This window comes from Falco biarmicus, chromosome 9, assembly GCF_023638135.1.
Source record: "Falco biarmicus isolate bFalBia1 chromosome 9, bFalBia1.pri, whole genome shotgun sequence".
NCBI classification, from domain to species: domain Eukaryota; kingdom Metazoa; phylum Chordata; class Aves; order Falconiformes; family Falconidae; genus Falco; species Falco biarmicus.
In genome coordinates, this window is record NC_079296.1 from 5346058 (window position 1) to 5361897 (window position 15840).

The following is a 15840-nucleotide window of genomic DNA, read 5'->3' on the forward strand; positions in this document are numbered from 1 at the left end:
ACTCTGCACCCAGCAATCAGATTCCCTGCAAACGCGCACTTTTATTGCAACGCCAGCAGGACCGTGCCAAGCAACAGCACCGAATTCCCATAGAAAATAACCTCAGAAGGGTACAACAAAGCTCAGAACAGCGCAGGAACGAAGGCTGCCGAAAGCGCTAGACCACCACGACAGACTTTTTTAGGTTTGGGGGATTTTCTCTTGGCTGATTAGGTGTCAGTTGGTTGGTTTGGGGGTTTTGTTTGCCTGTTTTTAAGATAAAACATCATTGGATTCCTAGCTCCAGAGATGGTACTGCCTCTCTGTGACCCCAGAACACCAATAATGGTCAATCCTGAACCTCAACCAAAGGTGAACGAATAGTTCTGTAACTCCAACCAGAAGCAGAAAGCTGTGGTGCTGACCCTCCTGCAGCTATGCCAAAGGACACCTGAAAAATGCTGGGGAACAAGACCACAAGACCCCCCTCCCCACCACACACACCATCCCTAGGTTCCTCCTAGGCATGCAGAAGCAAAGCCCTCTGTGAAATACTAACTACAACGGACACACACATGCTTCATCTCGCAGAAGAAACCAAGTGGCCTTTAGGCTGTGAGCGAGAGCAGAGCCAAGGGGGGGTTCGTACCTCCCTCGGGGCAGCCCAGCCCACCGGGCTCAGCCACGGCGCCAGCCCTGCCCGGCGAAGATCAGGACGGGTTTTACCTGCCCGGTGGTGCTACAGACTTTGCCATCACGTAACAAACCACTGCAAGCCAGAAAAAACACCTTCATACGAAAGTTTAAACTCTGCATTTAAGAAAATAATTTAAAGCTTCAGCACTGAAGATCCATTAACTGCAGATGTCTGTTGTCAGGCGTCTACCCAGAAAGAACAGGGCATTGCTGAAATAATACAGAGAGAAACCATCACAGCAAGTACCCGCAGATCCAAAGGTTCATCATCTTTAAGACAGAAACGTTTATACACCCGGTAATGCTTCCAAATGGGAGAAGTTGTCAAACGAGCTTGATACTTTACTTGTGGAGAGGTTAACCAAAAGGGGCTTCTCTTTCCGAGAACAGCCACGTGCGCGCTTTCAAGAGGTTTTCACATGTATCCTGTCGCCTGCACGCAGCCGGGGGTTCATTCTTTCCAAAGTTTTCAAATTACACTTCTACCTGCAAAAAAAGTAACCTCTTCGAAGAGCACAAGTAGAGCTCCTGATTTTTCTTGTTTACCTCAAACTCTGCTCTCTTTTAACTATTTAGAGTACGGACAAATCTAAGTAACCAAAAGCCCCAAAAATCAGCCTGTGATGGAGCACGGCAGGCTGAGCCCACAGCCCCGGCCGCAGGACTCGGCAGCAGCGTGGCTTTATGTGCATTTGCTCTGTCGCCAGATAAAATGTTAAGCCTCCTGTCCCTAGGAGCTGGAGATGAGGGCAGGGGGTGGAAAATCCATTGGCACTTACCAGGTATGTTATTTCTTTAAAGATGAGGACGCAGACACCTCATCTACAAGAGTGATTCGTCAGGAGCATTGCGGAGGCTGGAGTAGTGAGAGAACCAACACTTCAGTGGTAATAAAATTAATGGTCTCACCGACCAATTCTGGTCTATAACTGGCTTTCAAATGTAAATAAAACAAAGTATAAAGGAGGAGCTCAGCATTCCTGCTCAGAAATAAGAGCAGAGCTGGGTTTTGAAGAGTTTTGTATCACCATCTCCTCAGCCCTTCTGGCAGGGAGTTGGAGAGCTTGGCCACCATCATGCAAAAACTGGCTCAAAAATCACACACCGATCCGAGATGCAGAGAAAAGCTTCAGACTATCCTAAAGGCACCTTTGTCATTTTGATACTCTAGTTGTCACAACAAGTTTCACTGCAGGGTGAAATGCATGAGGAAAGCCTCAACCTACCATGTAACTACCTTCTTTCCTGGCCAGCAACAATACTGGGCTCCAAAAGCTCCTTACCGACCCCGCTTCTGGGCTATTTCAGGGATTAAAGTAAAAAGAGGGGAAGCTGATGGGATTTCTGTGTAGCAATGGGAGCTGCTGCTTGATGCAACAGTGAAATCTGTGACAAAACCGGAAGCCACACCAGTGCAGCCCATCAGTCTATAAACCAAGGTTATGTTTGCACAATACCATGTATAATGTGGAAAGGAAATACCTTTCATTTTCATTTCTATCACTATTTGCCGGGGAGTTGGTGGCAAATCAGTCGACGCCTTCAGCAGGTACATATGGCGAGAGGGTCTCGTGTCAGCGATACGTAGTGTACAAGGCTGCTTAGCTTACATTTATTTGCACTAACTCCTTTGCACTACCGGCTCCTTTCCAACCACCTTCAAAAGACAACAAGACCTTTACCACGCCTTGGGAACAGACCTGGTGTGGCAAAAGACTGTATTATATCATTAACATTATAAATTCCATTCACGATACAGCAGTCATTGCACCCATCATTTATTCATGCAGAAGAGAGAGAACATTTTGCATTTTTAGGATCGTGGTTCTGCTTATCTTTGGTATTGCTACAGTCACCGAGCTGTGAATGAAGAGCCCACCCAGCTCCAGCTGTTGGCTGCTCTGGGCTCTGCCCTCTATACGCAGAAGTAAACCCCAGCATCTCACCACACTTCAGCAAGTGCAAAAAAACCCCTAAGTCTCAACTCCAGAATTCCTGGGGTTTCACACTATTTTTCAGATGTCACCTGGGACAGGGAATGTTTACACTCAATCAATACATATGGTCACTACAAGTTCTTTCCTGCTCTGGAAGCACACGCTGCTCGGTGTTTCCAGCATCAGTACAACAGAGCTGTATGTATGTTCAGAGCTGTAAAATGCTTCCATTTTACAGACTAGCATGAGGAAGAAGGCGAAGTGCTTCCCTCGCCAGTCTGCACACCTTGCACAGCTCAGTCTCCCAGCTCCTGCGCCTCCATCCATCAGACCCAGCTGCTCAGTAGCTACTGCACTCAGCTGGTCCAGGAGACAGCACTGTAAAAACTCATTGCCCCACCAGCACTGAAAACTTGAGTGTAGATGAAAGACTGGGAGGAGAGGCTGATGGTTTTGTCACCTCCCCCCAGCAGCACAGCACAGACCACCACTGACCACCCAGAGGCATCACTAGCTCTCAGCATTCCTCAGGCCCAGCCACTACCACCACCCCCTCAAGGAGCAAGCACCCACCCTCCTACACTTCCCGGAGTGGGCCAACACTCCCACAAACTGCTGGTTTTCTCCTGGCAAGTCCACAGACGTCCGTAGGTAAAACTGGTAAAAGCCACCGTTAAGGTAAGCCAGCACTTCACAGCATAGCACATGTACAATGAAACAGGCAAGAAGAAAAACTTAATAGGCAAGTAGCTGTTTGCGTGTCATCATTATGCATATCTGGTTTGTTCTCATGTCGCCATAATTGGGAGTAATGACACGGAAAACAATTACAATAAACCTTAAAGGAAAAAAGAATAACCAGAATTGTATTATTCTACCATCACTGGAAAGCCTATTTTGTATGCAAAGTATTAAAAAACAAAACCAAACTCTGAACAAAATATAGTCCAATACTTACCAGCCACTTTCCCTCCTTACCGATATCAAAGACTAATAGTACCACAGAGGGAACTCATTTCGCACAGAGAATTAAGCTGCCAAGCTTGGAAGATGCATGCAAGCCTCTGTATAAAAACCTGAATACTGCTTCTTCCAGAGTTTTTTGGCACAACCTCCAATTAAACCGTTTTACATAAAATTGTGTTGAGTATATTTCTTTACTGATTTTTCTTTCACACTCCGCAGAACAGAACAATCACTAAACAACCTCCTCCAGCTGTCACCAGTTCTGAGATGATGCCGAATGAATAAAGCAAGGCTACACTCACGGCTTACTGACACCGACCGTCCATCACTACTCAGTATTTTATAACACACAATGGAAACAGCAAAGAAGTTATGAAAACGGTACTTAATCTGTTTGTTCCTCAATGCAGATTTTATTTGAATTGGTAATAAGCTACTGCTGAAAGACTGATAACTTCAGTCAGGTAAATCTAGTATTAAGTAAGATAAACAGTCTGAGCCACTGACCACACCTCAAGGATGATTTATGGAAAAACAGAGGCATTATAGAGTACGTTACCTACGTGCTGTGTACAAAATACAGTAAAAATTAAACGTTAAACCAAAATTCCCTCCAGCATGGGGTAAGCGTAACTTTCAGAAGAGCACGTTCCAAAATGCACGTTAAGGAAAAAGAAAACTAAATGTTTCAGAGAAATGTTCTTTTGACAAAATTGTGTTTAATAGCCAGAAAAGCATTTACTTATTCACACTCTTGCCAGCTTTACTTTATTTACATAAAGACAAGTCTAAATGGCTTCCACAGCTATAGGATCCTACAGCCGTTCAGAGTAGCAGCCTTTTTAACGTGCTAAGTAGAAACAGCATGCCGGTCAGCACAGCCCTGCCAAGAAGAGCCAAGAGGTTTGAAAGATGACCGTATTTTTACATAGTCCTGTTAACATAAAAGGAGGTAACACACAGGTCATGGATTCTGTGATGTGGGAGTGACCGACATGTCCAACCCCTGAGTCAAATCCATTCAAGCAGCCTTCCTTCTCACATAAGGTACACAACATCAAAGAAAAATCACAGCAGTTTTAGAAAAGCGTGCACTGCTGACAAGAGGAGGTCAGGGTTCACTGAAGTGATTAAGACTGCAACATAACGAGTAACTGAAGCTAAACAATGCACACATGCCCATCTCACTTCACAGGCATCTCAAAGATTCTCCCCCATTATCTTCAAACGCTCTGCACGACACAGCACAGTGAGCTGGACAGTCACAGACAGCTACTAAAAGCCTCCCAACACACCTACAATGCAGTTGTTGCCAGTAAAGCATGTTTGTTTTGGGCCTGGATGCACTAACAATGTTAAGTTTTACTGGTATTTACAGTTTGAACCACTTCACAGTGACCCAACGGCATTCTTAGTGGAAATAATTCCACCTTTGTTGTGAAACGTTATGATGAGAGGACGGCTTTCTTAAAAAGTTTGGGTTTACCTCCCACCCCATTTTATTGGTTCTGTATTTTTCATCAACACAGTGGAAAGAATCCAGTTAATACCACCTAGAACAAGCTGCTTGCCTTTTTTATGTCTGTACATCTCCAAAAAGCTCTATACAGCGAAACTCAAATGCCATTACCAGTAGGTGTTAACTAGATCTTTGACCAAAATTCCACAGTGCTGTCAATTATCTGTCACATGGACTCACGGGGACCAAACGGAACTCGCAGGCTCTAATCGGCAGTTTGTGTTGCCGCTGCAACAAGAAAAGGATTCCAAGTGATGAAGCAGCAGCAAGAACAAAACTCAAGGCACATTTGTATAAATGAAAGCTCTTCTGTTCCTATAAAAACAGGCAATAAAATACACAAAATAAGTAGAATTCTCTCCATTCAACCAATGTACATCTGCCTTCCTGAGGCACTAGTGGAGCATGAGGAAGATCACTGCTACCACATCTTCAACATTCATTCTTTGCTATCAAATAAATTAGACTTATAGTGCAATGGCAAAAAGTATTCTAGCTGTTTCTGGGGTTGTTTTTGTGGGGGTTTTGTTTAGGGTTGGTCATGGGGGTTTTTTTTTTTGCTTTGCTCGGGTTCTTTGTAAAAAATTACATTCCTAAGAAATCAGCATTTGCACAAGAAAACAAGAATCCACATATTTGCCAAATTAAGTCTTAAAATAATTCTCTATACTGTACAAATATACATCATTAAACATTTGCAACCTTAACTTCCTAGATGACAAAATCCACTGCTCTTCCAAGCAATGCAGCTACCCAACTTTTCTTTCAAAAGCTCAAAGCTATCAGCTATCAGGTATGAAGTCCCCTTCACAGTTAGGGACAAGATGGGAAAAAGATGGATCTACTGATAGTAGGGGTATCAATATAGGGGAGTTCCAGGTGTACTAAATAATTTAAAATACAGTCCTTGCTAGACAGAAATCTAGGAATAGATTTTCAGTAATAAGCCAATACTCAAGTCAGTGAGAGGTCTTTCTTCGCTTGACACCGTTTGATTCTGCATTCTCTGGTGACTCCTCTGATGCTCTCTTCGTTAAACCATGACAGTCTTTGCTCCACTTACTGCTATTAATTTGACCTCCTTCACCGTGGGCTTTTGAACCGCTTTTCGATACAGGAGCTCTCCAGTCACCGTCGTGCCAAGCTGCGTAAGAGGACACGGAAGGCATGTCACATTGTCCCATTGTTTGCTGGGGCTTGTTAAAAGTTTCTGTTCTGGGAAGCTGATCCCTGGCAGCTGAGGACACTTCGAGGCCTTGCTGCGACGTTGATCCTGGATGGCTCTGGGCTGACCAACTGCTAGCTTTTGGGGCCTGCTCAGTCCCTCTTGTTTCAGTTCTACTCATCATACTCGCCAGCCTCGGGTCCCGCGGTTTCTCTTGCTCAGCAGGAAGCGGCTCCACAGGTGCAGAGGCACTGCCTCTCCTGGGGTCTGCAGCCTGAGCCCCCTGGGGCTGCTGGGGCCCTCTGCTTCCCCGCGGCACCGCATGGCCAGCGGCAGCTTCCCATCGGCTGCCAGCCTCCGCTGGATTTGCAGGCTCGCCCCTCTTGCTACTAGAAGAGCAACCCTGCAACAGAGGAGACTTTGTCCCTGCTTTGGCTGGGGGCTGCACCGTTGGCTTGAGCTTCAAAATCTTAACAGCATCCTTCCTGTAGCTTTTTTCTGATGTCTTGATAATGGCACCTCTTTTCTGAGCATCCCGAATCAACTCATTCCAGTCTTTATTTTCCTTGAGAAAAAGAAAAAAAACCCCACACACACCCCAAAAAGAAAAAAGTTATCAGAAAGAAATCAACAGAAATGGACAGAGGTGTCAGAGGATGCACAACCCTTTTAACCGAGGTACCTGACACAACTGCCATGGAAAGCACCGTTATATGTTCCTTCTGGAATGGAAGAACCTTATGTTTCACTTTCAAAACAGCAACAGGCATTCTGGCTGCTCTAAGACAGGGAAGATACTTTCAACCACCAGCGAACTACTACTTAAAGTGACAATTTCTGTATTTATGAAGGCCAGAAGAATTCTCTCAGAGAGGGAAAAGGGAACATGGCTTTCATGCCCTCTAGTGGTGTGGCTCACCCCCCTACCCTTGGAAAAACAAAAATCAAATACTGCAAGATATTAAGTACTGCAAGAACACTCCCTACACCTCCAGTGGGCCTTTACACTCCCCCAGACATGTAGTCCTGTTTCAGAAACACCTGCCTCAAAGGGTACAAGCAAAGAGTATCCTCAGCAACCACACGACTGCACAAGGTAGTGTCAAAAAATATCTGAAGATAAGGGGAATGCTTTGGTGCGGTTTGGTTTTTTAAAATCACTTTCCTTGCTGAAGTATCCAGTGAGAACTGCAATAGCTAGAGCTGGGGGAACAGTAAGGATCAAGCAGGAAAGTATCTCTGCCATCGTCCTGTCTTACCAGTAGAGAGATTTTCACAACCCACACACTGAATCGTAAAGGGAGTGTGTTACAATATAGTTACTAAAAATATTGTGAGAGTAATTTCTAACTTTCCTTCTTGGAAGCAAGGAAAAACTACTATCGTCTTTAAAGCCTTTATGCCAGTTACAGTCAAAGCATTCCAAGAGAACCCCTCAGAGGCCTGGATTGTACTAATTTAACACCACACTAGAAATAGGTCCCCCTTCATAGACTGGAGCAGTCTAAGGATGGATTTTACTTCCCCAACCTTGACCTGACCTAAAAGGGTGGATCACAAAAAATAATTTGATTAACACTGTACCTACCATGAGTGTTTTCAGTCTTCCAATGATGAAGAGGCTGAATCTGGCTCTGGTAATTGTAACGTTCAGACGCTGAAGACTTGCCAGAAACCTAGGTGACAAGACAAAACTAAGCTCCTAAACTACTACTTCCACAAGGTTACAATGTTATGAGAAAGAGAGATGGGATTCCATTTCAGTGAAATGAAGATAACAGCAGTTACAAAGGCGGCAGTAGTTCATGACCCGTTCCCAGATCCCACTGCAGCAGCCCTGCCTCACACAAAGGCCTTTGCATGAATTGTTTTCTTTTTTCAGCACGCTGATTCCTTGCAGGGAATTCCAGTCCTTTCCAGCTCTTGCAGTTGATGTTTCCTTTCTTAGAGCAAATCCCCTCTTAATGCCAACCACTGCTTCCTTAAATGTTCCTCAAAGTACAGAGAACATCAACCTCACTTCACCTATCAAGACTTTAAGCTTCTTTTTGACTTGGAACTGAAATAGATTAGTAATATTTGGCATGATTAATGGGAAATTTTTCTACTGAAATACTGAACACTGGTCATGAATATTTTATTTTAAAGGTGACCTGCACTGGCAGCACATGAAGGAAGACTTTTGCTTTGTCATGCTTCAAAAGTGAAAAGTATATTCTTGCAGAAGAAAAGTAGTGTATTTGCACTACAAGAACTGTTTAGTCCATTTTTGTGGGATCACAAACGAAGGTACTGAAACCTAAACAAACAAATGCTTAGTGCATACTTAAAGGTTGATTTCTGTTAGGGTTTATTTACCAAAACTCAAAAAAAAAAAAAAAAAAAAAAAAGGTTTGTAAAACTAGTATCAACTATTTCTTCTCCGATGAAAAAACTCCCAAAATGCATAGATTATTCTGTACTAACAAGGTCTGCAATACTAACTCAAGTCCTGGTACCACTTAGTTTGAGCAGGTACAGCACCAATGCCTGATACTGTGGTCATGGCACAGAGACTTGCTCTTCAGCAAATTCACAACCCCTGCAGTAAAGACTGGAAAAGCCCCAGAGCCACTCTAGAAAATTTGAGCAGTGCAGGAAAAAAAGGGAGAGGGGGCAGGAAGCAGCCCAGGGGAGTAGATCCAGTAGCACAAGTATTAGTTCTCTAGGTCTCAGAGGAGGGGGCACGGGAAATCTTGAAAGACTACTAAATACTTTTAACAGCTTTTAAAACTGAAAGACAAGATTATTTTCTCATGAAAGGAAAAAGAAAATTCTGCAGAGTTTTCTCCTCCCTTTACAAGTTACTTTCAGAGTAAATTTAACACTGGGCAGGCAACCTTGGAGATCGAAATATTTTGCTCAGCTACAAGATCATAGGTAAGGGTGACGCAAACTTTCCCATCACACCTTGCCAATGCCACCTGACCCTGAATCCAAGTCATCAGTATGTACAGTTTCTAAGGTACTGCACTGCCAAAGCTTTAAAACATAAACCTTCTACATGGTAAGCCGGAAAATCTTTTTTCCGAAGGAACAGATAGAGGTTAAGTCCCCCGTCAGGCAAATGAACTGGCAGGTTCTAGCTGCCTTCAGTTTCCAAACTCAATCAACCAGATTAAGAAATCTCCAAAAAGCATCATTGTTGTTTACTATAGGATTTGGATTCTTTCTCTTCCTAAAGTATCACAGATCAGCGCAATTAAAAGCCCCTTATCTAGCAATTAGAAAATTAATATCAGAGAAAGATAAGTAGCTTAGTGAAACCTGGAACACAGACGCAAAAATTTTTGTTTATGCAAACAGACTTCCCGTAGTTTAACTCAAAAGCCAATGAACTATAAAGGCGGCATATTTCCACTAACATTTTTAAACTAAAATGATCTACAAATTACAGAAACAAAACAACTGCTGTAGCAGTCTGGGGGCAAACAGCACACCCAGTATCTAGGGTCCTTCTGTTTCAGACAGGAAAAATCCATGCAAAACTATCTAATATGGAATCCTGATTCAAGACTTCCTGCAAATCTCCTCCTACCTCAAAAGACAAGCACATTCATCTACAGATCAAAAGATCCAGCTCTTCCGCATCACATTCCTAATGACACATACAACTACTCAACAATACTTTTACTGACAGAATGCTATACTAATAGGATAGCAACAGTCACAGAAAATAATTTCATTTTCAGAGAGCAGCATTCAGAAAGTTACAATATATATCAAAAGCTACAACAAAAATAACTGCTGCAGTACTAATGTAAAGAGCCAAGTTCCCAAGACCAATCCTGCCAAACTGAAACAGCGACAGGCTAAGGCAGCCACGCAAATTCATCAGCATGCAACGCAGGACAAAATACTTGGCATTTCCAAGTCCCTTTTGTTCAGAGATCTCAAACCAGTAACAGGAATTCATGCATTAAGATACCCTTTATTTAATCTGCTGGCCGTAGTGCTTTGTTCCCTACAACTTTTTTACTGGTCTTATTAAAAATACAATGACCGTATCTAGAGGGTCATTGGAAATGGGACCTGCAAATCACTGAGGAGACACATACCCAATGGACCCTTTAGCGTTGTTTGCCCGGACACATGTCACTATGATGCAGTCTTTCTCTCGCCCCTGGAACGCATCAACTGTGTCCACTTCTGGGCTGTTGGAAGAAAGAATTAACAAGCTGTTAAATTATGCTAGTTGAATTTTTAAGCAATACACTGATGCAAATAGTCTACCCTTACTAACCATCTGTCAAAACAACCCCGGGTAAATTTCTGCTTCAGTGTATGAACCTAAAGCTAAATTTACTTCTCATCATTATTGAAAAGCTATTCAGGTCCATGTAAGCTTGGAGTTTTAGGTTTTCTTTTAAATCAGCTTTATTCAGAACAGCAATATAATTAAAGCACACATACAAGTAATAGCTAAGAAAGGGTACAAAGAGGCCATGCCTGGTTTAAGCAAAAGGCTTGCATGCCCCCTTTAAAGGCATGACTAAATACAGATTTCAGTAGCACAGAAAAAAAGTCATTATTTTAAGCCATTATTTTTAAAGGCTAAACAAAGGACTAACACGCAAAAGCCAAGTCACCTTTGAAACTCACAGTTTCTTTACCTGCCACTCTTAAACACTCTGTCCATTTGTTCTTGAATTCTCTTTTTCTGTGCACTGTAAGGGGTAATTATTCCAATGCGACGAAGTCCCAGATCCTTCCTTTTTTCTTTAATTGTTCTTATTAATTCCAACACCAGCTTCACTTCCTGAGGGTTACTAAAAGAGCTGAACAAGACAGAATGGAAACATTACAGAAATACATCTGACAGCTCTTTCAGATTCAATGCTTCAGCCCATTTTGTAGGGGGACTGCAAGTCAAAGCCCCCGTCTTGAACTTTTGCAGCCCCCTTCACACAGAGGCTCAAAGAACTTTGCAAGCAGGCCCTGAGGAGGGGTTTCAGCAGGAAAAGGCTGCACCTGACATTCCCTTAGGACTACATAGCCTTCCTTTCCTCACCGAACAGGCAAAGTGAAGGACTGAGCCTGCCACCTTCTGGCATACCCTCAGCATGCAGCTGCGGAAGGAAATTCACTGATTAAAACAAAAAAATATCAGGGAACATGGAAACTTTAGTTAGGAAGATTGTAGGCATTCACTGGCATCTGACAGATAGCCAAACCAGGATGAAAACCAGTTTCAGATTTTTTTAAAAAAACCAAAACCAAAAAAACACCAACCAAACCCAAATATTTAACACCTGCTTTCTTGTAAAATTCAATCAAATGAAGTTGAAAATGCACTTCTGGCTACTAAATGCATATTGTGAACAATCAAGAAGACAACTCTTCTGCAGGTAACTAATTCTCAGCAAATCTGAAGTTTGGCTGAGTAGAATGCAGGACTTACTCATTATCTCGCTCCTCACGACCACATCCTACATCAAAAATAAGGTAGGGCTGGAATGGCCAGTCTGGAGAACATCTGTTCTCTTCTGTTGCTCTGCAAACAACATTTTTATCACTAGGTAACCACACAGAAATTCTAGGAACCGATACTTAATTTATTTACACCATGGTTATTAAACACAAGCAACTTTCAGCTTTTTTTCCCCACAGTCCTTAATTTTCACTGCTACCTGCATATACTGAGGCCTGAAAATGAACTCTAAGCAGTAAGTATGTTTAATTTTAAGTGATCTAGGTAATTTATGTATCGCAGCCTGCACTAACAAGAAATGGAATGCAAGTTTTCTCCCATTAAGCATCTTCCCCCACCCCACAATCTCAAAACTTTTAGACTCAAAAGGATATCCTGATACGAAAAGGTTTCTTTGAAATACCGTCATGGTTTAACCCCGTCCAGCAACTAAGCTGCTCAGAAAGGAGACGAGAGAACTACTCACTTGTCAGTCTTGAGAGCCCTGCCATAAACATAATTGGATGGGAAGAGGCAGATGTCAGGGTGCATCCTGTACTGCACAGTCAGCTGCACAACTGGCAGGCTTTGCAAAACATTCTTCCGCACTTGCTCCTCGAAGTGTCTCTGCAGGCGTGCCATCAAGGACTGATCGTAGCCATAGTCCTGAGCTTTCTGCCAGCGGGAAAATGTGATGACTTCTGGGGAATTAGGTCCCAAACTAACAACAGGAATTTGCTTTTTGGACTTAAAACTGTTTGGTGTTTTCTTTTAAACTTCTAAATCACTCGCAAAATGACAACTACTTGCACTTCAATCTTCTATTTGTGTTACTCTTCCAGTAAAGATCACCTGCATAAATCTGAATTTTTGTCAGTGTAGTCATTAGCAAGACAACTTTCCTTTGTGAGTCACAACATCGTAAGATTTTAAAAACATCAACAATAATGAACAGCAAGATCTTCCAGGGGGGATTTCATTAAACAAGTACACAGCCTCCAGAAAATTTACACTTCTAGAGATGTCAGTCTGGTTTTCCTCATTTCTTTATCAGATGTTTAAAACAGTTCTCTTTACTGTTGGATAAAGAAAGCACTGCTATATGCTCATCCTTAGAACACATCTGTAGGGCAAGGAAGTCCACATACAAACAGGTAGCCTTCATTCTCCATTCCTTAAGGAATGTGATGGTGACAAGCTCATGTAATAACAGAGCCTGCCGCAACTCAACGCCCGTAACAAACCAAGTGCTGAGTTGCACTGAAGTCCGTACTGCCATAGCTAATCCTTAATGGTGCATGAAATCAGTTCCATGCTACACCAGGGAAGTTTATAAAGGTTGCACTCACACAACTGCATCAGCTTTACACGTGCATTTGAAGGCAGTATTGATACGGTCTTCACATAACAGAGACTAAACTTGCAGGGCAAAAGTTATTATCTGATAAACATCCTGAATTGACATTCAAAGTGTCTTTTTTTTCCCTTTACGTATTTTCTACAAATACTGCTCTTATACTACATTCACTATATAGCATTAAAAAAAATAACAAACACTTACTACTGATTTTACAGTAGGAGGGAGCTGTCTGGGATCTCCAACAAGGACAAGTTTATTACAGCGATGGATCAGCGGAATCAGTGTTTCAACCTCACAGGACTGCCCTGCCTTTTGTATATGCAAACAGGACAAAAAGCAGAAGTTGTAAACAAAGGAGTGGAGGAAAGTATATTAAACTTCCTTTAAGCAAACCAGAATAACTCAAATGCTTTTTAAGTCTTCGGGGGTGGGTGGGTGAAGGTGGCAGCTTTTTCCCTTAATAAAAAACCTACAGGTAAATAAGCACAGCTCCCCAAACAGATGCATATAGAACCCAACCATCTGGAAATCTCTACAAGAGCCACACTTCCACCATGATTTTTAAGTAAAAGCCACCTGCCATTAAAGCACCAAACAACTCCGAAGAAGAAGCAATTAAAAGTTACTCTTACTTCTCATGGCTCTACGTTGCACGACAGGCTGGTTATCAGTTAAAAGGTGGGGATGGGGCAGTCGACCCACAATATATTACACCAGTAGCCAAATAATCACAAGTAGCCTAAAGCAGAGCAAGGCAGACCTTAGAGGTGGAACATTTCGTAGTTCTACATATTTTACTGACCTCATCCACAATGACACAGCTGAAAGGATCCACTCCTAGCCGTGAAAATGCAGATTCCAGCAGATTTCCTCCACTTGTGCTAAGCGTGCAGCAGATGATGTCGGCCTCCAAGATGATATCTGCCTGTACTTTCTGAGAGTGCCCCCGAACCTTCAAGTACAACAGGACACCATGTCTCCTCTTTTAGCTTTCTTAAACCACCTTAGAGCAATTTCTAATTGCCTGGATAATTCAAACTGCCAAACAGATCATGCCTAATGCATCATCCCAATCAAACTATCTCCATTATTACAAATGAAAGTCACAAGTTGACTTAGCTGAAATGTTACTTTCACTTTCCAGACCGCCACCACTGAGGTGGCAAAATGGAAGTACTCCTTTATCTCTACAGCCGTGCTACCCAGACACACTGTGAGCAATGTTTACTTTGCCATCACACATGCCTCCATGACCATTAAGGGTCAGCATATATTCATTAAAGGTGAACTTTCATTCATCTCATGATTCATGCTACTTAGCCTTAATTACTGGTTTTGCTATTAGTGCCTATTTCCACTTTCAGATCTATCACCTCATAAAAAAAAAATTCCTCCAGCTGTTACTTTACTTAGAAACATTTCACAGTATCTCAGTTCCAGCAAGACTAAGGGACATGGCAGTGGTGATAGATACATCCTAGAACATGAGGACATGCCTGTTTCTATCACTTTCTTTGCCAAATATAGAATCTTAGAATCGTTTAGTTGGAAAAAGACCTTTAAGATCACTGAATCCAACCATACACTGTGCAAATGTCAGAGTTGCCAGATGAATGTGGTTTATGGAATGTTTTTCCCAATTTCTCTCTACAAGGCCATTTTCTGAGCATATGGGTTTATACAGCTTTTAATGCAATGTTCAGCCAGTGCTGCTTCACAACTGATTCAGTCAGCACTTTGGCTGATTGATAACTCCTTTTTTGTTGCGTGTGCTCTATTAAATAACACTGAAAGGTTAGTATGTATCTTCAACCCTCATTGATTTTCTGTTAAATGAAAGTGAGTTAACTCCTTTCAGCCACGTTTCGTTGGAAAAATAAAAATTCTTCCACCATCAACCATAATTTCATATCTGTCTCCAGAACACTTCCCTATTTTGTTTAAAATTCACCCTTAACTGTCAGAAGGAATATTCCCATCCATTTGTTGTTTTTTCGGGGGTGGGGGGGTGAGTGGATGTTGGGGTTTTTTTTCAATATGCAGCCAGAGCACATCTGCATTTCACACCATAACTTACTACTATTTACCTACTACTTTATAAATACTCCCAGCCACATCAAAACCAAACCTCCACCACAATTAAAGGATATCAAGTATATAAATACATCAGCTGAGGTTCATTAAAGAGCTGCCTTAAAGATAAATTCCTACCTCCTTTAGTTGAGAAGCAAGCTGTTGTCTCTCCTTTGAAAGTCTGCCAATTTCATCATCTAATATTTGACTCTAGATGGGGGGGGAAAGATAGAGAAACCACGTATCAGAAATAATTACCACCACATATTTCCCATAAACCTTTTTTCTTCCCATACCCTAAAACATTTCCTACACACTTAAGACTTGTTCAGACTGTCTTTTAGTACCAAATGTGTCTGAAGAAGCTGGCCACTTTCTTGGAAAGCTGTCAACGTATTTAGACTTCGCAACACACAATACTACGTCTTACATTTCTCTGCAACTGGGAAAATGGTTTACCATCAGAAATCTGTAGTTTGAGCACAAATGCTAAATTTTTAGACAAACAACTGGAACACTTCCAAGTGCAACACACATCCTGATATCTCATATTCCAGGGTAACTTACTATTCCCAGTTAAATAAGAACAGAGCTTTGAAGTATACAGACAAATTAAATCATTAAGATTCATAAATATGGTTACACTAAAAACTTAACTGGTGACAGAACCAAATAAAGACTACTCAACACTAGAGC

General features: G+C 42.1%; 1 protein-coding gene across 2 annotated transcripts in view; it reads right to left on the bottom strand.

The window, feature by feature from the left end:
- Window positions 1–4277: 4277 nt before the first annotated feature.
- The window catches only part of SETX (senataxin), a 32146-nt gene continuing 20583 nt past the window's right edge, over window positions 4278–15840 (bottom strand). The window contains exons 17-25 of one of the 2 annotated variants that reach the window (XM_056350794.1): window positions 15283–15354; window positions 13874–14023; window positions 13273–13380; window positions 12199–12386; window positions 11703–11795; window positions 10915–11079; window positions 10360–10455; window positions 7851–7938; window positions 4278–6827 (exon numbers count right to left, since the gene is read on the bottom strand). In XM_056350794.1, the coding sequence (XP_056206769.1) occupies window positions 6057–6827; window positions 7851–7938; window positions 10360–10455; window positions 10915–11079; window positions 11703–11795; window positions 12199–12386; window positions 13273–13380; window positions 13874–14023; window positions 15283–15354 (1731 nt within the window). In that variant the 3' untranslated portion in view covers window positions 4278–6056. Of the gene's footprint in view, window positions 6828–7850; window positions 7939–10359; window positions 10456–10914; window positions 11080–11702; window positions 11796–12198; window positions 12574–13272; window positions 13381–13873; window positions 14024–15282; window positions 15355–15840 lie in introns of those variants that run through there. The other variant, XM_056350795.1, reaches the window with a different exon arrangement.